General features: G+C 39.0%; 1 protein-coding gene across 1 annotated transcript in view; it reads right to left on the bottom strand.

Moving 5' to 3' along the window:
* Nucleotides 1–23766, bottom strand: part of tnpo3 (transportin 3) — a 73031-nt gene that overhangs the window by 35728 nt on the left and 13537 nt on the right. Inside the window, exons 5-15 of the mRNA XM_043713950.2 lie at nt 22485–22628; nt 22207–22382; nt 18065–18203; nt 15251–15397; nt 13699–13806; nt 12432–12523; nt 8789–8928; nt 8072–8263; nt 7018–7109; nt 6699–6775; nt 370–430 (exon numbers count right to left, since the gene is read on the bottom strand). Of these exons, the coding sequence (XP_043569885.1) occupies nt 370–430; nt 6699–6775; nt 7018–7109; nt 8072–8263; nt 8789–8928; nt 12432–12523; nt 13699–13806; nt 15251–15397; nt 18065–18203; nt 22207–22382; nt 22485–22628 (1368 nt within the window). The remainder of the gene's footprint in view (nt 1–369; nt 431–6698; nt 6776–7017; nt 7110–8071; nt 8264–8788; nt 8929–12431; nt 12524–13698; nt 13807–15250; nt 15398–18064; nt 18204–22206; nt 22383–22484; nt 22629–23766) is intronic.

Below are 23766 nucleotides of genomic sequence, written 5' to 3'. Positions count from 1 at the left end.
CTATATCATTTAACAAGTACAGTCTGCAGCCTCATGTCAGTCGTGGAAAGAATGAATGAATGCTTCAATTCTGAAGCAAATCACCCTTACCTATTGCTCTCGGATCTGCTATTCCCTTTATCACTAGATTCCGCAACATTGATAAACCAAGATTCATTGAAGGGAAGGGATGAGATGGACGAAACACGGGGATTGATGTGTCAGAACAGACCCTAATCACATTTTACAAATGCGTGAATTCCAAGATGGGGTTAAAGAATGGGTGGTTAGAATGTATTAAGTCAAATAACCCAAAAACACATTCCATACCCACAGCAACAACACATCCATCAATAATACTGATTGTGCCTTTCTGACATATGCACTTACTTCATGTATCACCTTCTGACATGGATGCGTCTGACCATTTTCAACAATAGGGTTTGTGTGCCTGAAATGTGACCAAGTTAAATCATTAATAACTCATTTGACATTCTGTACAGAATTAAATAAAGTAAGAAAATGAAAAGACAATTGTTGATGCAGAGGAGAATTTAAGAACAATATTCAGAGTCTGTGGTCACACAGCCTTCTCACACTAAGTTAGCACAGCTGGGTACAATGACAACAACCACAGATAGTAAATTCATCTAAACTGCCGACATGACGGTCCGATCAGTTGGACATTCAATATTCTAACCTGATTGGGTGCTCAAATTAGTCACAAAATTTCAAGTCCAGTGGTTAGCAAGGTTGGATCTCATGGAATACAGGGAGAACTAGCCACTTGGATACAGAACTGGTTCAAAGGTAGAAGACAGAGGGTGGTGGTGGAGGGTTGCTTTTCATACTGGAGGCCTGTGACCAGTGGAGTGCCACAAGGATCAGTGCTGGGTCCACTACTTTTCGTCATTTATATTAATGATATTGATGCGTACGTAGGGAGCATAGTTAATAAGTTTGCAGACACACCAAAATTAGAGGTGTAGTGGACAGCGAAGAAGGTTACCTCAGAGTACAACGGGATCTTGATCAGATGGGCTGAGGAGTGGCAGATGGAGTTTAATTTAGATAAACATGAGGTCATAGAGATGTACAACATGGAAACAGACCCTTGCGATCCAACTCGTCCATACTGAGCAGATATTCCAATCTAATCCAGCCCTATTTGCCAGCACTTGGCCCATATCCCTCTAAATCCTCCCTATTCACATACCCATCCAGCTGCCTTTTAAATGCTTTAGTTGTACTAGCTCCCATCATTTCCTGTGGCAGCTCATTCCATACATACACCACCCTCTTTGTGAAAAAGCTGCCCCTTAAATCTCTTTTATATCTTTCTCCTCTCACCCTAAACCTATGCCCTCTAGTTCTGTTCATCGCAGTTGTACAGGACATATGGTTAGACCACTTTTGAAATATTGTATGCAATACTGGTCTTCCTCCTATCAGAAGTATGTTGTGAAACCTGAAAGGGTTCAGAAAAGAATTACAAGGATGTTGCCAGGGTTGGAGGATTTGAACTATACGGCAAGGCTGAATCTATTTTGATCTTAAAAGCAACAGACATGCAAATTACATTTTAAAGACAGATACCCAGGCAAAGGTTAATTAGAGTGCTCATCTCAAATTGATCACTCAACAAGTAGCTGCAGCTCCTGTTCGTTCCCACTGTGAACGCATAAAAGCCTTCAAAGTAGTTGGACATTATTATAAACCTCACTGCTGTGGTTTTACATGAAGTCCAAAAAAGGGGCAAAAGGATTTATTTTAAAATGTTCTCTAATTCATCACTATTTTCTTTTATACCTATTAGTCATTTCTTTTTTATTCAAAGCGTTAAAAGTTCAACAACCAGATCTTCAATTCTTTTGGCTCTAAGTTCTGGAATTCTCTCCTCTTCACTCCATTTCCCTCCCTAATATTTACTTTAAAATCTTATGGCTGCCTGTGTCACCATCTCCTTACAAAGCCTGCTGTCCAGTTTTGTCTAAATTGATAAGTGGAAGAGCCTCAAGACATTTTAATACATTAAAGGCACTTCATTAACAGTGGTTAGTACAATGGCAGCACAAGGGTTAATCACTGAGCCTAGTTCCACATTTTCCAAATTTAAAGAGCAAAGTAAGACTCATTATTGTGGTGTCCCATCCAACAACTTGTACTGCATTAGGTTTAATTGTTAGCCAATTTATACAAGGTGGCAAGGGCTAATCACTGTGTGCAGTTTGTTTTGTAAGACAGTACATTATGACAAATTTCCCAAGAATGTGCTAACTGCAAGCACAAGGTTACAAAAACAGTTTTCACTGCAACATTTCCTTGAGAGATCAGCTAGTTCAAGCCATGAGCATTCGAGCCATGGAGACCGGCGAAGTCCCAGGTTTAAATACTACTGTGTTCGGTTAGCTGGTCTGAGCTGGATTGTAGCAATAAACCACAATGTTCTTGCTCCCACTGCTGGAAGCAGAGTACAAGTTCAAGCACATGTGCAGGCAGCTGGCAGACATGGAATTCACTGCAGGATTTCGACATTTGAGAATTACAACACTGGCTGCACCCATGTTACTTTAGCCTTGCATGGAGTGAGTAGCATCAGCAGCAAGGAAGGATTAAAGGGAAGAAAATTTTAAAAATCCTATGACTGATTTTTCATTTTTTCCACTTCAGTGCAGAAGAGGAGTGGGAGGCCAATTTTCCACTGTTTACATAAAGAAGAACACAAAAAAAGGCTATAGAAAACAGAGGAAAGAGAAGTTTTATGACAGCATACAGGTCAGCGATATGCATTCACCGTTCCAAGGACAAACGTCTTCATGTCAATCTTGCTGCTCTGGCAAGTGAAGCTGTTTAGGGCAGGTGTAGAGTGTACAAAATAAAAACCTATTGTTTCTCATATGTGATAGTGTTGACAGTGCAGGAGAGCTAGGAGATACAAATGGAGACCAGGAGAAGAGGAAGATAAACAGTTTTTAAAAGATATATAACCATTGTGTCAGCGAGAGCATTAACTCACTGAATATGTTATTTCTAACAGGTTATTGTGAAAAGACAAATGAAAGAGAACTACAAAGAAATGATAATCATCGAAAAAAAAAAGACTTTCTGGTTGAAGCTTTTCACCTTGCCCTTTTCAGGGCATTCCCTCACCAATGCAAGATGAAAAGCATCAACAAAATGTGTCTTTTTCCAGTAATACTGAACTCTGTACTACCAAACAACAAAATGATAATATAGACAATAACCACAACAGAGCTACATACCCCAGTCTCTTCCCAACTGGCCCAAACAGTGGACTGTGTGTGGGTTATCCAAATAATGAAAAAGGGACAAATATCATTACAAGGGAAACACATTGTTGCAGCTTGAAAAGCAGTCAGCCAGTCTTGCAATTCGGACCATGCTAAAATAACATACAGATTAGTAATATGGATTGCGTCTTGGATTTTATTTAGTTTTGTGAACAGCAGTAAGCAGCTGAGTTCACGTGCATCATGAAGATTGAAATAAGATGTCTGATTATAGTCAAATTCTGAAGTTACCAACAGAGACTGAAAGTAGGGAAGTGTTGCTGCAACTATACAAAGCATTAGTGAGACTGCACTTGGAGCATTTCATACAATTTTGATGTTTTTACTTGAAGAGGGATGTAGTTGTACTGCAGGTAGCTCAGAGGAGGGTCAGATTTATTCCAAAGGTGAGGGATGTGTCTTTTGATGACAGAGTAAACTGATTAGGCCTATACTCTCAAGCTTATAAGAATGAGATGAGATCTAATCAAGGTTTATAAGATGTGAAAGGGGATTGACAAAGCGTATGGAGAAAAGATGTTTCTTCATGTGAGGCAACCTAACATGAAAGATCATAGTTTTGAGATAAAGGGGTGCAGACTTGAAATAGAGATGAGGAGAAATGATGAAAGGGAAGGAGACCCTTCTCTCAAAGGGTCATGAATCTGTGGAAATTGCTATCCCAGAGGGCAGTAGATGCTGGAGATTTGAGGAGATAGACAGATTTTCAACTCATAATGGAGTGTTATGGAGAGTAGACAGAAGAGTGGATCGTAGAATATCTACAGCCCATTGAGTCCACACCTGCATGCCGAAGAGCATTCCGCCCAGATGCAACTCCTACCTCCACATTTCCCCATGGCTAATTCACCTAGCCTGCACATCCCTGAACGTTGTGGGTAATTTAGCAAAGAAACCCACGCAGACATGGGGAGAATGTGCAAACTCCACACAGACAGTCGCCCGAGACGAGAATAGAACCCAAGCCCCTTGTGGCTTGAGGCAACAGTGCTAACCACTTAGCCAATGAAGTGGAGGCCTAGAGGAGGTCAGTCATGATTGTTTAAATGGCACAGCAAGTTTGAGGGGATAAATTGTCTATTCCTGATCTTAGTTCTACACTCTTATGGACAAGCAAACTGAAAAATGACCAGGTGCTTTTAAATAACATACAAGACAACAAAGCCATTTGGGCGTATCATTTGGAAGTCACGGAAAGTCAAGGGTTTCACAGACTGAAACAGTTTATGAAAATCAAAAACATAGGTTGTTAATATAATACAATGGGAAGATGTGAGACTGGTACAAACTATGTGGGTGTAGGTTAGGAAGCATGTCATGCATTATAGATTATGGTTCCTGAGATGTCAATGAAGCCTAATGATTGTTGTGCAAAGTACTGGTTGTTCTGCTATAACGTGCCTTTCATTAACGCGAATTCGCTCTAACGTAATTGATGAATTGGGATGCTGTTTCTAAAGCATGAACTTTTAAAATGCATGTTGGCTGTAGCACGATTACATCACCAACACTTTAAGCATTGTTTCTAATGCGTAATTTTTCTATAATGCGAGGTTGCACAAGAACAGAACTATTATGTTATAGAAGAACTACCTGTGCTCATACTTCAGTAGCTTAAATGTCTAAGAAAACAGAAGTGCTGATTTTGCTCTTGTAAATTTTGGATTTACTCCTCCGACAGCAATAAGATCTCTACCCATCAGAACTTCATCCCAGATGGCAGATTAAGCAATTATCACAACAGGCCTAAAGTGCAGCCTTTTGGAGCTGATGCACCAAATCAAACGAGAGAAAATTCTGATCCTATATTTTGGATGTTTGATCTAATGAACTGTATTGTAATAACAAAAGCTTTCTACAATTTTAGTTTAGAAACATAAGTATGTAGCATTGCAACAAGCATCTTTAAGAACTGACTTTCATTATCACAATGTATGAAATAACAAGGTGCATAAGTGATTCCTCCCAAAGTACTGCACCACTTAATTATTACAGACTATAGAAAGAGGGGGAACCAGTCCTAAAATTCATCTGAAGAACTAATGGCTTCAACAAATCAACACACAAAAAGGGAACAATTCTTTTATTCATTCACAGAGCCATTGTGTTGCTGACAAAATCATTATTCATTGTCCATTCCTACCTTGTGAAAGTAGTTGCATGCTGACCTCTTGGACTATAACCCTGCTGTCAGTGTAGTGAACGTGCTACCACTGACAAAAGGTAAGGAACTCCAGGATTCTCACTAGTGATGATGAAAAGCAGTGTGTGTCCAAATTAAGAGGTTGTGAAACCTAGTAGGTAACTTAGAATTGGTGGCTATTCATATTGAACCTTACTGACCCTTTCTCAAAGCATTCAAGTGATCAAATCAAAGCTCTACTATCAGCATTCATTTAATATTAGGGAGTTAAACATTTAATGTTAGGAGGATCCAAGAACTGACAGCAAAATGCAACACCAGAGGGCGAAAGACAAGGCTGCAGTACCTGCAATCACCTTCAGCCACAAATGACAAGTAAATGACTCAAATTGCCTTCTGCAGGGATCTCCAATATTGGAGGCCTGTTTTCAGCCAACTTGTTTCATCTCATCAAGAAGCCATCAAGCACAGGACACAAAGAAAATTCCACAGGCACCAACATCTTTCTTAGCTGAAGGCTTGTGCTCTAAGCTAACTGCACTGTACTAACTACACCAATGGTATTTACTGTATCATATGGAAAATTACCAACGTATACCCTGTTCACAAACACACATCGAATGTAATCTGCACAACTGCTGTTCCACTCTTAACTATCAGTAAAATGATAGAACGTTTCACTGATATTGCTAGCATGTAGAATTTACTCACCTGATCATTCTGGGTTTTGCCAGTGCCCTGAATTTTAAGATTCATTACATCATTGGTCTAAACATTGACAAAGCAACTGAGTTTCGGCGTGGAAGTGAGAGAGACTGCCTTTGACTGCAATACGAATGATTGCAGCATCATGGAGTCAAACTAAAACTGCAACCAATGGGAAGCATAGAGAAACCACTTATTTAGTGGAATCATGCCAAGCATGAAAGAAGATGGTTGATCCCCAGGATTTTACTGCAGGCATTCCTCAGAGTAGTGCCCTAGCTGGAATCATCTTAAACTGCTTCGATCCATTACTTTCCCTTCATCAATGTCAAAAATGCAAATATTCACCAATGATTCAAGGGTTTAATCCCATTCCTAATTCTTCTCATAATGAAATAGACAGCACACAGTCAAGTTTTGAAGGGTCACTGGGCAGATGCTGCTGGACCTGCTAAATTTCTCCAGAAATTTGTTTTTGTTTGTGTTTGTACTACAACCAGCGATATAACTGTACCATCACAGCGGCACAGTAGAGATAGTTTTGAGAAAATACATCATACCTAAAAATAACAGCCAACCGATCCAACCATATGGTGGGGTCTGTAGCAAGGCCATTGGCAGGCTCTTGTGCAAGGAGCTGCAAATAAAAAAACAAGAACAACCTAATGAACTGGAATTGAACAAATGGGGAGATCAAGTGGGAAAGCATTGTTTCACAAAAGAGAGTATATTTGAGATGGAAAGTGCACCAGTGTTAGGTTTGAAACATACACAATACCTGCAGCCAAAGAACAAAAGTGCCCTATGTCACAAATATGGTCTAAACAACAGTTCAGTAGGTATTGTGTTGATCCAAATGCCTTTTGTCCACTCTCTTACCTTTTTCAGTGACAACACTTGTACAGCGCACAACTCGCTGAGGCATTCGGTGATCTTCTCCAAAGGGAGCCGGCAAAGAACAAGTGCTGTGCCTAAACAAAGAAAACAGAAGCTATTTTGCAAAAAAGAGATATACAATAATTGTCAACATAATAATCTATCCTCCACTTTAATATTAATAGCTTCGAAAGATTGCGGGTTCTCTAAATATACCAAGTGAGTGCAGATGGAACAAAAACAAAGCTGATACTTTTAAACAAATTTGCTGCACAGAAAATGGCAGCGTTCAGTTCAGGAGCCACATCGTTTCTTAACTGACGCATTAGATAGAGATTACCTTCAGTAATAAAACAAAAAAAAGGAACTGTGGATGCTGGAAATCAGAAACAAAAATAGAAATTGTTGAAAGACTCAGCAGGTTTTGCAGCTTCAGAGGAGAGAAAGCATAGTTAGCATTTCATGTCCAGTCACCGTTCTTCAGAATACTGGATCCAAAATGTTAATTCTGCTTTCTCTCCACAGATGCTGCCATACCTGCACAGTTTTCCAGCAATTTGTTTTAATACCTCCAGAAATGTCTTTTTTTGAAAAGGAGATCATCAGTCTCCGAGAAATATCACATCCTCAATGACTTTAACTCAACCCAATATTTCAGTATTCTAGACAGGTTCCTTAAACTCTGATCTCTTAAAATAGACTCTTGGTTCTATTCAAAATAAACCATAATCAGTAGATCATTTATTTTTCTCTGCCATGAAAGGTTAGCCCTACCTAAGTGATTGATCAGAAAATTAAAGAAAACCAAATCCTCTTTTCTCTAGTGTCACACCTATTCACTAAATCCACCACTTACATCACGGGAAACTTACTAGATTTATCCAAACTATCACAGAAACGGGAAAGAGAAAGAAAGAAGAAATTGGCAGGATAAAAATATTACAGTGGACACTGGTTTTGGACTTCAGTCAGGATATTAGTACATCTTCGGCAACCATCATTAAGAAACGAATCCTGTGTCTTCAATAGTCATTGTGCTGATTAACATTCTGAGTACCTTTCAAGAGGCCAATGGCAGCTTCGTGAGAGAGGCTGAATGTCTCGAGGGAACGAACAATTTCCAGGAGGCCCTCAAAGTGCTGAGTCATGTGATCACGGCAGGAGGAACAGATATTTTGAATGGCTTTGGCTGATGCTGATGCAAGTTCTTTCTCCCGTAGTCCTTTCATTAAATAATTTAACACTGGATCTTGTGGGGTAGAGAGTAAAAAACAAATACATAAGATTGCTTTTGGGTTTATATATTTGCTATAGATAGTATTTACATATTAGAAACATGCTATCTGATCAAATCATGCAAGATGTTTAGATTCCACACCAGCCTACTCCAATTTTATTTCATCTAACACAATAAATGTAACTTTCAGTTCCTTTTTAGCTCATACTTAACTGGGCTCTACATTAAGGTAGAATATCTATGCTCTTTGCCTCAACTTCTACTTGTTAGCAAGTATATGATCCACATTAGCCTCTTTCTATTCCATTTAATCACATCAATAAAAAATATCTTTTAATTCCATCTCCATCATACGTTTAGAAATTAATTTACCTATTTTATGTCTAGTTTTGCTTTAAGGATGCTAGGAAAACTCCCTTCTCTTCATTAGCACCTTTCGACCCGCCAGGTAGAGAAAGGTAAGTGATATTACATAACATACAATAAAGACAGGCATAGAGCACGCCACCAGTTGGTGTACACAATGATACTACACACCTAAAAATCTGGGATTTCTATCAACGACTTCATTCAGTTCTCCAACCAGTTCAATGCTAGTGAATCGGACTGCCATGTGCACAGTGTCTGGGAGGTGAACTACAGCTTCAAGCACTTCAGCCAAGGTAGGATTATTATCACTGAAACAAAAAAAAAACCACGAATTATGTAAGCAAACAGGCATTTTGTTTTTGTACATCTAATCTTTTGCAATAGTCATATAAGTATGCTGATTATTAAATATCTCAACGAGTCTCAAAAACTACCAACGCTCACCAGATACACCAAATTTTCTGACACGGTCAGTATAAATTAGGTAGGGAGAAGGAGCAAAATGTTTCAAACAAGTTGGTCAAACAGCAAGTAGACCGGTGACCAGATCTTGGTTGAGGAAGAGATTAGGAGGAGGACTCATAACTACTCTTTGAATAGCAAGACAAGATCTTTTATGTACCATCTTACTGTACAGGAGAACAAAGAGAACACTACATAAAAGATCTTGAGTGGGTCTTATGAGAAAGTAGCATAATCTGAACGTTGCACTGATGTGTAAATGCAGACTTTGAGTACAAGTCTTGGAAGCAGGACCAAGAGAGAGGGAAGGGAATATCACCATGCATGAGAATACCACCAACTGCAAGTTGTCCTTGAAACCACACATCAGTCTAACCCAGTGGAACTAAACAGCCATTTAGTTGTTGTTAGATAAAAATACTTAAAGTCCCTTTCTGACACCAGTAGCTACATTACATGACTTCAGTAGTTCAAGAACGTGACTTAACACCACATTCCAAAGTGTAATTAGGGATGGGTAACAAATGATGGCTCTACCAGCAAGACTCACATCGCATGAAAGAATAACCCTGCCACCTTTGATATTAGAGAGGCAAAGAAATATCAATTGAGCAAAAACTATTAGAAACAAACCTTAATTTTCTTAGGATTATCTTACTAACAGTTCCAAAGCGCACAATTTCTCACCAGAGAAGTGAGCTGTCTTGTCCAGAAACTACTGTGAAATCCACACAACCAGTAGCATGGTATTCAAGTGGAGGGCAGCTCCACCATGGCAAATTTAAAGTGCCTTCTTGGCTCCCATTCAAACATCTTGAACACACAGCTCTCTTCAACTATCATCTACATAGTTACGCAATTCAACCTATAATCATGCGACATTGATCAGGAATATGATATATAAAACTAACAATGCGATCTTATTCTTAGAAAACAGGTGTACTATAGGGAAAAAAAATCTCTTACTTTATAAAGCAAGTGGCTGAATCATAGGAAACAGAACAATGGTTAATGGGTGAAGGAAATTTGTGGTGGAGTTCTCCAGGGATTGCTATTGGGTTCCTTGCTTTTGTTGATTTCTGTTAATGATCTACATCATTGAGTGTAGGGGACTATTTCCAAGTTGATGAATGACAAAACTTGGGAACATTGTAAACAGAGGATAGTGTAGAACTTAAACAGGACTTTGACAGTTCTTGGAGTTGGTGGTATAGGTATACAATGATGTTCAATGTAGAGAACTGAGCGATTATGCATTTTGCTAGAAAAAACATGGAGAAACCATATAAAATGCTGTCAAAATATCTCTAAAAAATTGTGTAAGAGCAGAGAGACCTGGGTGTACATGTGCACAAAGGTGGCATGATAGCTGGAGATGTGGTTAGTAAAGAGTACAGTACTCTAGAATTTATTAATAATGGCAAAGAGTACAACAGCAGGGAGGTTATGCTGAATCTGGACAAGGTAATCTTAAATAAAAACAAATTGCTGGAAAATCTTAACAGGTCTAATAGCATCTATGGAAAGAAAGTAGGGTTAACTGTGTTCTGAAGAACGGTCACTGGACCTAAAATGTTGACGCTGTTTTCTCTCTAAAAGATGCTGCCAGACCTACTGAGGTAGGTAAGCTATTCTACTTTTGTATTAATTTTCCAGAATCTACAATTTTTGTTTTCCATTAAAAGGTAAGTGTTAGAGCTGAGCTACAATATTATTTACAATTTGGGTATCACACATGGACAGAGACACTGCAGAAGAGGTTTACAAGATTTTTTGGTTAATGGGATGTGTGGGCTTCGCTAGATGGGCCAGCAATTAAAACCCATCTCTAACTGCTTTCTTGAACCCTGAAGTCCGTTTGGCGTAGCCAACAGTTCTGTTAGGAAAGAAGTTCCAGGATTCTGACTGATCAACACTGAAGGAACAGCAATACATTTTCAAGTCAGGATGGTGAGTGGCTTGGGCAGTAACTTACATGGGAAGAAGGGAACTACATAGTATTCTCATGTACTGCCCTTGTCCTTCGAGATGGTGGTGGTCATGGGTATGAAAAGGTGCTGTGCTGTCAAAGGAATCTCAGTCAATTCTGCAGTGCATCTTATGGATTGGTCACAGTGCTGCTACTGGGAGTCAGTGATTCTATGAATTCTATGAGTGAAGTGTCTGAGCTCTGGAATCAATTACAAAGACAAAATGGAGAAGTTTGAACTGTTTTTCTTGGAAAGAAAAAGGTCAACATGTCATCACATATTAGATCACAGCAGTCAAAACTGTTCTCGATCAAGATCAAAAGGGTGCTGATTTAAAGTGATTTTCAAACAAAGTAAATGCAAAGTGAGAAGAAACTTTTTCATGCAGCGAATGGTTCAGGTCTGAGATACACTGCCCAGAAGCGCGATGGAGGCAGATTCAATTGGCACATTCAAGAACGCATTAGATGATGATTTAAACAGGAATAATGTGCTAAGGGCAGGGGTTTGGCACAATGTCGCTGGATTGTTTCAAGACTCTGACTATTTGGGTGAAAATATTTTACCTTTCTTACTCTAAATTAATTTTTAACTTGTCTCCTAGCATTTAAACCAGATGACCCTGTGATCAACTTGTTGAAATTAGATGTAAATCAGTTCACAACCTCTTAAGGCTTTATTAGGCTCACATGAAGTTTTGATCTTGATGTGTTTATGATCGAGAACAGTTTTGTCTGCTGTGATCTGATATGCGATTACCGCTTGATCTTTTTCTTTCCAAGAAAAACAGTACAAACTTCTCCATTCTGTCTTTATAATTGATTCCAGTGACATGAAGGTTAAGTTGTCTTTTTCTGTACTGTAACAATGCTGCAATTCTATACAGACTTCCTCTTCCTTTCTTCTGAACTACAGGAAACTTCATGTTAACCTAATAAAGCCTTAAGAGGTTGTGAACTGACTGACTTAAACCTGATTTCAGCAAGTTGATCACTGGGTCATTGGGTTTAAATGCTAGGAGACACAAGTTAAAAACTAGTTTAGAGTAAGAAAGGTAAAATATTTTCACCCAAATAAGTTACCCAAACAAGTTACAAGAAAAGAATCTTTAATTCAATCCTAAAAGTGTATTACTAATGGTGTATGAATTCAAGAACAGCATCAAAAATGAAGGGGGGACAAAAGGTGAGTGAAATGAGGTACGAGTGTCTTGAAACAGAATCAGCTGTAATGAAGGGAGAAATGAAAAAAATGTTAAAAATGCAAGCAAAGAAAATAATATATACTTGTTTGGGGTGCAGTACAATGTTTCAAAACGAATGTTGTTTGTCATGACATTTTCAGAATTGTTTAATGTTATTTATTTTCCAATTACTTACGGATCTACACTCTTCGCTATGGAAGCCATGATGAAAAGGACAGCTTCAGTGATCTCCCAGGATGGCCCACTGTCTTTCAATGTGGAATAGAGCTTTGAAGATCAATAATACATTCCAATATTATTTTATAGAAACATATACAAAAGTACCTAGGAACTGAGAATAGTATAGGCTATTCAATCCATCGAGACTATTCCACTATTCAATTAGATCAGCATCCCAGTTAATTATTTCACGATTTGAAAAACAATGAAATGGATAAAGACTATTTTGCTCACAATGCACTTTTCAAAGCTCATATATGCTTCATTCTAAATTGGATTCTAGTCGTCATCTATATAGTTGCCATCCACAAGTATGTCTAGGCCTACTACGCTCCAAGTCTTCAGCGGTGGTCCAATTCTGACCTTTTATTGCATCCACTATTTCCTTTATCTATGTTTTTTTGTCCCCTCAGATCTAGAATTCCTTCCTTAAATCTCTCTGCTTCTCTATTGTCCTTTCTTGTTCCTTTAAAATTATCTCTTGATCACCTGTTCTCTAGTCTCCTTTAGCTTTGTATAACATTTACCTGACTGCAATTCTGAGAAGTAAAGTAGCATATAAATAAATATCACTGTTGTTACATTAATACGTACTTCATTCATCCATGTAATCCTTAGATTGTACTCACTCTGCCTGATCATCCACCAAATGGTTTTATACAGCAAATACAAACTCTCTCTGAACACACTTGGACCTCAGAACAACAATGTTAAAATTCTATTTTTGCTTCAAGTGAAGTGAGTACTAAACATTATTATAAATGGCTGTTAAAACTGTAAATGAAAAAGCTTCATGATTCATTGTGTCATTTTGAGCTATATTCACTTCAGGGGGAATTTTTCTTCTTCATTTTCAACTTACTTTTCTGAATGTTCTGACTCCTGATAATTTATTCCACTCATGATAGGTTTTTACCAGAGCCTCACCATTGCATCTTATGTATGTGAGCCAGAACGCTAGCTGTTAACCAATAGGTCCCGGACAGGAAAAGCCTAGACATCTGGCCAGGACAAGGTTCCGGTTCAGTCACCACGGCACCCATGGTTTGCACTAACAAATGAAAGGGGAAATCAACTTGCAAAATTACTGCATAGCATGCAGCAACTATTGAATTTTGCCTGGACAGAGGTCAGTACATTCAGGAGTCAAATTTAGAGTGCACTTAATACTAGTCCTACTAAATTATAATCCACGTTCAGATTCTTTCTGAAACTTGCGTCACCTGCGTGAAACATTCCATCGAACCAACCAGGAATATCACATCCTTCACAAGATCAGACACCCTCATCCGGAACTCCCCAAAATCATCAGAGTCTTCTGGAATTCCTTCCTGTAGATAAAACAGTCGGCACAGACTTTAAATAATAAAAGGTTCCCAAGACGGAAATGAACAAGCTAAATATCTTGGGCATAGGTTGAAAGGATTAAAGGACACAGATATAAATTCACAAGTTTTTACTAGAGCAAGAGTTAGAATAATAACACTACCTATCTATTTAATCTCCTTATACAATCTTATACTATCATAGATTCGATCCCACCTATTTGGGGAAACAATGGCCCACTGGTATTAGTGGTAGACTATTAATCCAGAAACTCAGCTAATGTTCTAGGGATGTGGGATTGAATCCCACCATGGAATTTGAATTCAAATTTTAAAAATCTGGAATTATGAATCTACTGACAACCATGAAACCATTACCAATTATTGGAAAAACTCATTTGGCTCACTAAATACCTTCAGGAAAGTAAATCTGGCATCCTCACCTGGTCTCACCTACATGTGACTGCAGACCACAGCAATGTGGTTGACTCTCAACAACCCTCTGAATGGCCTAGCAAGCCACTTAGTTCAAGGACAGCTAGGGACAGGCAATAAATGCTGGCCTGCTAGTGATGCCCATGTCCCACAAGTGAATATAAACAAAATTCAATCTACTTCAACATGTACACTCTATCCCTTACTGGTATCCATTTCATCTTCTGAAATCATCTATGTGCGCTACCTTTTTATCCAAAGATAATTTTTAAAAATTTGTCTATCTTATATTACAATCACTTATTCTGCTGCCCCTCCAGATTTACTCACCTGCTACTGCACATGAGCCACTGGACCCTGTGGAAAATTAATTGGTTTTACTGGGAAGCAGAGAAGAACTAGCTGGTAAGATTACCATCCCTCTAATTGCCAAAGACATTTTACTCATTGTTCAGATGCACCTGTCAGTGTGTTATTCCCTATGAGCTTTCTTTTTAAATACTACAAAGTTCTCACCAGGTCATGGAGTTAAAGTAATTCTGAATTTAGATCCATTAACACTGTTGAATCAAGAGGGACAGACAATTCTTTTTAATAATTCTGGAAATGGTATGAAAGCAAAAACATTGAAGTCTTCTCAGCTGCTGATCAAGTAAAGTGATCCCCTATTGGAAACTGATCAATTCAGATATTGGTTGAGCACAGAATCAAGTTTAGCGCTGCTGTTTATGCCCCATAATTGTACCTAAACACTCAGGACTTTGGCTCAGTGATAAAGACACCAATTTGGAAGACGAATGGGGATATAAATGGAAAACTACTGACATTATGTAACCAGTTTCTTGAATGCTGTAAAGATACCATATCTCCAGATCACCCACATCACAGCATTCTGTTGCTACTGGTTATGAACACGCATATCATGCTCCTTCACTTAGATTCCATCAATAGACCAGCTCAGAAGGCTACTCCAGTTCAAAAAAAAAAGTCATGGACGAACTTCTGAAAATCTTACATGATCTGATTCTAGTTGGCAGTGTCGAGCCAGGGCATGAAGCAATCGCTGAATGTATGGACGAAAGACAGCATGACGAGATGGGTCATTCATTTTGTAGAGATGTTCGCCCAATCTATACCAGAAGTTAAAGCTAATCTCTGCCACCTGAATAAACAGAAATGATTCAGTAATCAAGAGAACTAGAGACAGTCTAATGACAGTTTATAGTTCTTCAAAAATCACAAAATTAGATAATTTAGGAAAAGGTTAAATAAGCCGTGAACATTACTTAAGATATCCACTTCCTGATCACTGGGACATCCTTACTTCTCAATTTCTAACAGTGAGAATTTTGTAACCACCTGTGTTTCAGCTCTTAGAAGCAGGACAATCTAGAATTCAAAATGGGACTGAGGGAATGTCACATTGTTGGAGTTATCATCTTTAGCACTGGTCATCTTTTTAGGTGGATGCAAGTAATCTGTTGGAACAGTTCAACAAAAAAAATTTCCCCAAGCACAACACTGAACAATCAAAAATCAGATTATCCTATCAGGTCTCATTTGCTGTTGGTGGAATCTTAGAGTATTTAAAATGGTTGCTGCCTTTTTGGATAGAATAGCAGCTAAAGTGATTTAAAAAGTTGCTCTATTAATACAAGCTCTTGGTTACACAACTCAAAGTTCTCTCCAGATAAAACTCAACTTCAGTACACCATAATCTGTTTCCTTTCCTACTCTTGTATTTGAACCACAGGTAATTCCTAAAGGATTCATCCTTGGTCTTATCTACTTTCTCATTTGCATATTACCCTTGCACATCACCTAAAAACAATGTTTCCACATGTAGGTGGAAGACACCAAACGTTACTTCAGCATCACCACTTGCAACACCTCCACAGATTCTACACTATCAGACTTTCTGTTTAACATTCAGCTCTGCAATTAATTATTGACAAGATCGACTATTTTGCACTCCCATTACAAACGCCACACCAAGTCACTGACTCTATCACTCATCCGGTCAGGTACCTGAGGCTGAACAGGCTCTTCTAAACTACGATGTCATATTTGACACTAGAGTGAGCTTCTGATCACATCTGAAACATCAATAAAACTTCTGTAACTTTGCCCAACTCTGCCTCTGTCTCAGCTCATCTGTTTTTGAAATTCTCTCATATAAATTTTGTTTCCAAGAGACTTGATTATTTTAACACAGTTTGCTACCCTCTCACATTCTTTCCTCTTTAAAATGGAGGATATTGAAAACTGTACTATCCATGTTCTTCCTGCAAAAAGGTCCTACTCACCAATTACTTCAGTAGTCAATGAACTAGATGGACTTCTCGTTAAGAAAGATTCCCAGAATTAAAACAGTCATTCATTTTTCAAATCGTTCCATGACCTCACGATTCCCATGGTCTTGCAACTTCTCATTTCTAAATCATCTCTGGCTTTCTGAGCAACTCCCCTCCTAGTGTTACTGCTTTCAGATACCAACATCTTAAGCTGTGGAATTTCTCTCTAAACCTCCACTTTCTTAGCTTTTTTAAAAATATTCCTTAAAAGCTGCTTCCAGGAGTGAGTTTTTTGGTTATAGAATTTCTAGAATTCCTAGTTTGAAACAGGCCATTTGGCCCAACAAGTCCACACTGACACACACCCATTCCCCAACCCTATTAATCCTACATTCCCCCTAACTAATGCACTTAGCATCCCTAAACACTACGGGTAATTTAGCACGGCCAATTCACCTAACCTGCACATCTTTGGACTCTGGGAGGAAACTGGAGCACCCAGAGGAAACCCAGAGGAGCACAGCCATGGGGAGAATGAAGAAGGGCTTATGCCCGAAACGCCGATTCTCCTGCTCCTTGGATGCTGCCTGACCTGCTGCGCTTTTCCAGCAACACATTTTTCAGCTCTGATCTCCAGCATCTGCAGTCCTCACTTTCTCCATGGGGAGAATGTGCAAACTCCACACAGTCACCCATAGCTGGAATTGAACCCATGTCCTTGGCACTCTGAGGTAGCTGTGCTAACCACTGAGCCACCGTGCTGCCCTTGAGATGGTTACGTATCCTAATAGGTGGCTTGATGTCAGACATTGCTTTATACCATCTTGTGAAATGCTCTGGGACATCTTACTATGCTAAAAGCACTATATAAAGTTGTTTCTGAATTGCCATGTTTGTGCTGAGTCTTCCTGTCCTGCTAAGTATAAACATCACTAAAAGGTTATCCGGTCATTTTTCTCATTGCTGTTTGTGGAACCTGCTGCATGCAACTTGATCCCCATATTTCAACAATACAAGAGTGACCACACCTTACAACTGGCTGAAAAACACTTTAAATTGCTCTGAAGTCAAAAGGGACTACACAATTAATTACAAGTTTGATTGTAAGTACACATCTAAAATGGACACACAGGAAAGCTTTACTTCAAAGTAAAGGTTTCGAATTTCCATGGTTCAGTGTTCACCTCCATGTTTTGAGTGTCAGTCACTATTCTGTAAGAAGTTAACTTGGGAAATGCATAATAATTCATTACTAAGGGTAGAATAAAAAATGTTCATCAGGTTCGCTCAACAAATGGTCCTCTGCTGGGGTGCCCATCAGATAAGGATGAATTAAATGTGATTAAAATTGAAAGCCCCAACACTTTGCCACCATTCTCAACCTTGCCCCTCAGCTGGGAACAGAAGAGCAGCTGAAAATACATCCATCAGAGACTTATGCCTTCAGAAGAGAAGAAGGTTACAGTGCAACCAGTCAAAACTAACATAATTGCCAGGATTTTCCCATCACACTGTGACCAAGCCTATCTCCATACCTCGTATTGCGCATGCCCTGCACAAATCAATAGCAGTTCCAGTGTCCGCAGGTCTCCAAGCCCTTGTCCTGGGGTCTGTACAATAGTCTCTAGAAATGTCTCACATAACTCAGTAAAAATCCGACAATAATTCAGAACCCTGGGCAGAGAAAGAATGAAGATTAGGATCAGAGAAAAATCTGATAAATGAAAGTAATCCATTATTAATCAATCAGGGTAGGACAGAACAGTATGTCTAGAGAGCAATATGGTATGTTCAGCAACCTGATGCCCTGTTAATTGGAAACACAATATAAGATAATCAAAACACAAAGTTTACTCCAAGTTAGCTGGTCTTAACCCAGGAGGAGTTGGGTGCTACATTTTGTTTACTGCTTACAAACTGGAGCAACAAGAACCAAAATTCCCCATTCTGTTGATCCTGTCATGCAGATGTACATCAACTGAAGATCAGACTAATTAGGAAGGGTCTACATGGCACAATCATGCATAAATAGTTGCATTTTTAATTGATTCTTGGAATGGTGGTGTTGTTGGCAGGTTAGCGAGTTGATACTGGAAAGTGATGTGATTTAACAGATTGGCTCACAAGGCCATTTCAGAGGACGGTTAATAATCACATTGTTGCAAAACTGGAGTCACATATAGAACAGACCAGGAGAGATAACAGGTTTCCCTTCCCACATCCCCTAACGCACAAAGAATAAAAGGAAACGTTCCTTCCTTTTGAAAAATATGAAAATGTCTTTGTCACTATACTAATGCCAACTTCAATAACAGATTTTGTTTCTAAACTGAATACAAATTTGCTAAGACCCATGGCATAATTTAAGTATCATTCTATGAATTACTAATGCTGGATCTGAATCACTAGTTTAGTTCAGTAATGCAACCACTAGATCACTGAAAATGTGAGATCAGGAAAAAGAACAAATATAAAGAGCACACAAAGAGAATTAAGAAAGGATGACTACACCATGCAAAGAATTGCAAGACATCAAACTCATGACTGAGAAACCAAATAATATTGGATCTCTTACCATCATTGACACCATGTTTAATACTACTTTGGAGGTATCTCCCTCAAATATATAGACCCGTACTGTCATTCCTTCATCATCGTGTCAAAATCCTGGAACTCCTTAACCTTTACTACATGGATTGCAGAAGATCAAAAAAAAAGCTCACCACTTTCTCATGGGCAACCAAGAATGGGAAATAAATGCTGTCCCAGCCAATAACATCCACATCAGTGAATTCTTATTTTAAAAAACAGTGATGTGATTTATGTATGGAACTGCAGGAGATGGGCGAGATACTAAACAAGTACTCCATGTCAGTATTTACTGTGGAGAAGGACGTAAGTTAGGAAACTTGGAGAAATAAACAATGATATCTTGAAAAGGGTCCATATTACACAGGTAGTGGTGCTGGAAATGTTAAAATGCATAAAGGTGGATAAATCCCCAGGACTTGATCAGGTGGAACTTTGTGGGAAGCTAGAGAAATGATTGCTGGGCCCTTTGCTAAGATACTTGATTCATTGATAACAATGAGTGAGGTACCAGAAGACTGGAGGGTGGCTGATGCGGTGCCATTATTTAAGCAAGGTGGTAAAGAAAAGCCAGGAAATTACAGACCGTCGAGCCTGATGTCAGTGGTGAATAAGTTGTTGGAAGGGATTCAGAGGGACAGGATTTACATGTACTTAGAAAGTCAAACACTGATTGGGAAGAGTCAATACAGCTTTGTGCATGGGAAATCATGTCTCACTAACTAGACTGAATTTTGTTGAAGAAGTGACAAGGAGACAGAGTGGTGGACGTTGTCTCTATGGACTTCAGTAAGGCTTTCAACAAGGCTCTGCATGGAAGACTGGTTAGCAAGGTTATATCACGTGTTATCCAGGGTGAGCTAGCCATTTGGATTGTGGATGACACCAAAATAGACGGAGTCGTAGACAGTGAAGAATCTCAGAGGTGTAGTAGACAGTTATCTCAGTACAATGGGATCTTGATTAGATGGGCCAATGAGTTACAAATGTACACTTGCCTTTATTGGTCAGTGCATTTAGCACTGAAATTGGAATGTCATGTTACGACTGAACAGGACATTGGTGAGGTTACTTTTAGAATTGTGTATATAGTTCTGGTCTTCCTGCAATAGGAAAGTCGTTGTTAAACTTGAGAGGGTGCAATAAAGATTTATATGAATATTGGCAGGGCTGAAGGTTTTGAATTAAAGGGAGAGACTGAATAGTCTGGGCCTTTTTGCCCTGGAGCATCAGAGGCTGAGGGGTGACCTTGTAGAGGTTTATGAAATCATGAGTGGCATGGATGGGGTGAATAGTCAAGGGCTTTTACCTAGGGTAGGGGAGTCCAAAACTTGAGGGTATAGGTTTAAGGGGAGAGGGGAAAAATTTAAAAGGGACCTAAGGGGCAACTTTTTCACACAGAAAATGTGTATGTATGAAACAAGCTGCTAGAGGTGGTGTGGAAGCCGGTACAATTTATAACATTTAAAAAGCATCAGGATGGGCATATGAATAGGAAGGATTGAGGAATATGGGCCAACTGCTGACAAATGGGACTAGGTCAAATTGGAATGTCTGGTTGACACAGATGAATTAGATTGAATGGTCTGCTTCCGTGCTCTATGACTCCAGTTAGTTTTTTTTTCCCTTTCCCAGTCACAACACAAATTTAATCCTGACTCATTTTGTTTACTCCCAACAAAGGAGATGGGTGCTTCCATTAAAAGTAGCCACTGTGATCCAGCTGTGCATGTCCAGTTGCACCTGTAACATCATGACATTGGTAAAAGGCAGCCTATCGTGTAAAGGTAGTGTGGCTCTCAAGACACTTCTCAAACAGTTGATGCATTTTTAAACAGTTGCAAACCACAATATATCTTTGGTGTATCTTAAGGCCATTATCTTTGAAAACCTGATGGACTTTAATGTCAGTGATTTGCTAAACAAAAAGCAGTAAAGTACATAGAGTTCATCAAAAGAGAGAAAAAGGTATGCACAAAATTTCAAAACACATCACTTGGAAGGGCTCTTCCTAAATGTATTTTAATTTATTTAGGCCTGGTCATCTTATTTACATTCATTTATAATTCGTGGTATGTTGCTGCTGGTTGAGAGTTGAAAGCAATGCTCCAATTTAGTACATGCACACGGTATTACACCTAACAATGGTGCTGGCCACAAACACAACCATCTTAAAGGCAATTTGCTAGATGTGCCAAGTTCAGGAAATGGGGAACAGGATGATGCAATCTACTGATTTATTGGGGCAAGTGATTGTGTTGTGGCACTGTACTGATGATAGTTTCTGCTGTCAATTTTGTTTAATGCACATTACATTCAATAACTTATCTTCCAATTTCTCTTCATACCCTCAATCTGCTAAAAGTTTTGTCCACCTTATTGCTGCAGTCATCACCAGCCTTAAATCTCAGCTCATACCATTGTTTGATCTGATATCACAATGAGAGACAGCAATCATTTCTATTTGCCAACAGTAATAGCTTATTTTTAGTGATTTGCCAGGGTTGGATAGTTTGAGCTATAGGGAGAGGCTGCATAGCCTAGGGCTGTTTTCCCTGGAGCACTGGATGCGCAGGGGTGACCTTATTGAGGTTTATAAGGTCATGAGGGACATGGATAGGTTAAATAGACAAGGTCTTTTCTCTTGGGTGGGGCAAGTCCAGAACTAGAGGGCATAGATTTCAGGTGAGAGGGGAAAGATTTAAAAGGGATCTAAGGGGCAATTTGTTCACGCAGAGGGTGGTGATGTACAGAATGAGCTGCCAGAGAAAGTAGTGGAGGCTGGTACAATTACAACATTTAAAAGGCAGCTGGATGGGTATGGGAAAGATTTAGAGGGATATGGGCCAAGTGCTGGCAAATGGGACTGGATTAATTTAGGGTATCTCATTGGCATGGACAATTAGTACAGCCTCTATGTAGATAGAGGAAAATAAATTCAAGACTAAATTTAATTTCCACCATGCCCACATCTATTTCACTCTAATTTACATTGAGACAATTGAGTGCCTCAGAGAGATGGGAAGCTCTGCTGTCAATATTATGTCAAAGCAAAACCTTATGATGATAAAATTTACAAGATGCTTACTTGTCCAGATCCTCACGTGCTACAGCCATGTGATATGCAGATTCTAAAGTTAAAACACCTTGGAATAAGTGCAGAGCAAGAGGTAGGGTTGTCTCTACATTCTCAATGGCATACAGTGCTGAACAGATACAGTCAGATGCAGCCTCATGCAGGTTTGTTGAGGTATCATCACATTGCTGAAACAAAAAGACACTGTATTAAAATTCTTAGTTTAGCTTGGGAGGAAGCAGCCAAAGATTCTATCCAGAAAACTGTGCATTTAGCCCCAAAATACTCACCAAGACCTGAAAGAGGATTAGTAGCAGTCGATTATTTGCCATGAAGTTGCTGTCCAACACACCCAAGTTAAACCAACTCCCCAAGCATCGGAACACCTTAATCAGAGTCTTCTCCTCATTGCCGCTACGTTCTGTACAGGCTGCCTGGGGAAAAATAAAAGAGGTAGACATTATGGCTTTTCTTTATACAGGGCAAGTTTTTCACAGAGTATGGTGCACATATGGAATGAACTGCTACAGGAAATGGTACAGGCAGGTACAATTACAACATTTAAAAGACATTTGGACAGGTACATGAATAGGAAAGGTTTGGAGGGATGTGAGTAAATTGGACTCGTTCAGTTTAGGAAAAATGGTTGACGTGGACAAAAGAGTCTGCTTCTCTGCTGTATGACTAAGTCTGAATCCTTGCCGGAATTACAGATTCAAAGTTGCTGCCAGCAATTTCCATACCTCAACGCAGCAATTATCTGAGTCTCAATATTTTGAACTAGGTAAGTTGATCAACCACTGCTGTAGATCATCCTATTCTCACACTCATAACTGATAAAGAACAGGAAGATTTCAAAAAACATACAATATGATGGATTCTCCAGTCCCTTCAAAAGACGAGCATACAATAATGATCCATTCCACACAACCAGTCCATGCGAGCATTTAGACACACTAGCCTTTTTGCATTCTTCCTCATCCAACAATTGATGGAACTCTCAATTCCCTTCTCCCTTGTGTTTATATCTACTTTCCCTTCAATTTGTCTATTCTGTTCACCTTAAACATTCCCTGTGCAAGCAAATCCTCATTCTTACCATTCATTGGGTAAAAGGAGGAATTTATACAGTATCTCTTAGTTTCCTTGGATTTGCCACATCATTCAGGTACATCACAATCGACCTGTATCCTACTTCCATTTATTTAAAACTTGGGAGTAATAAAACATTTACCCTTCAAGGTTCCATAATTATTAACACCTATACTTCACAAAAATCTAACATTTTCGGTTTTGAACTTTCAACTAAACCCGAGCCTCAGGGGTTTAGGGATGTGTACCCACGCATACAGAAAATCGGACTGTAACCTTTTGAAGATTGCAGCATGAGGTGTCGCAGATGCATGGCAAGTTCAGGGATTTAGCTTTTCAGGGCACAGGAGAAGGGATTTTCTGACTATGAACTATAGTCCATTGAACTATTAGTAAAAATTTTATGGTCAACTTTTTTTTTTACTCTGGATTCTTTATCCTGCAAAATAAACCCTTGCTGTTTAAAATAAACTCCTTTTG

Source organism: Chiloscyllium plagiosum, unplaced genomic scaffold, assembly GCF_037043375.1.
Source record: "Chiloscyllium plagiosum isolate Xiang-an unplaced genomic scaffold, Cpla_swu_hap1 HiC_scaffold_23, whole genome shotgun sequence".
Classification (NCBI taxonomy): domain Eukaryota; kingdom Metazoa; phylum Chordata; class Chondrichthyes; order Orectolobiformes; family Hemiscylliidae; genus Chiloscyllium; species Chiloscyllium plagiosum.
This window is presented reverse-complemented; position numbering and strand designations above follow the sequence as displayed.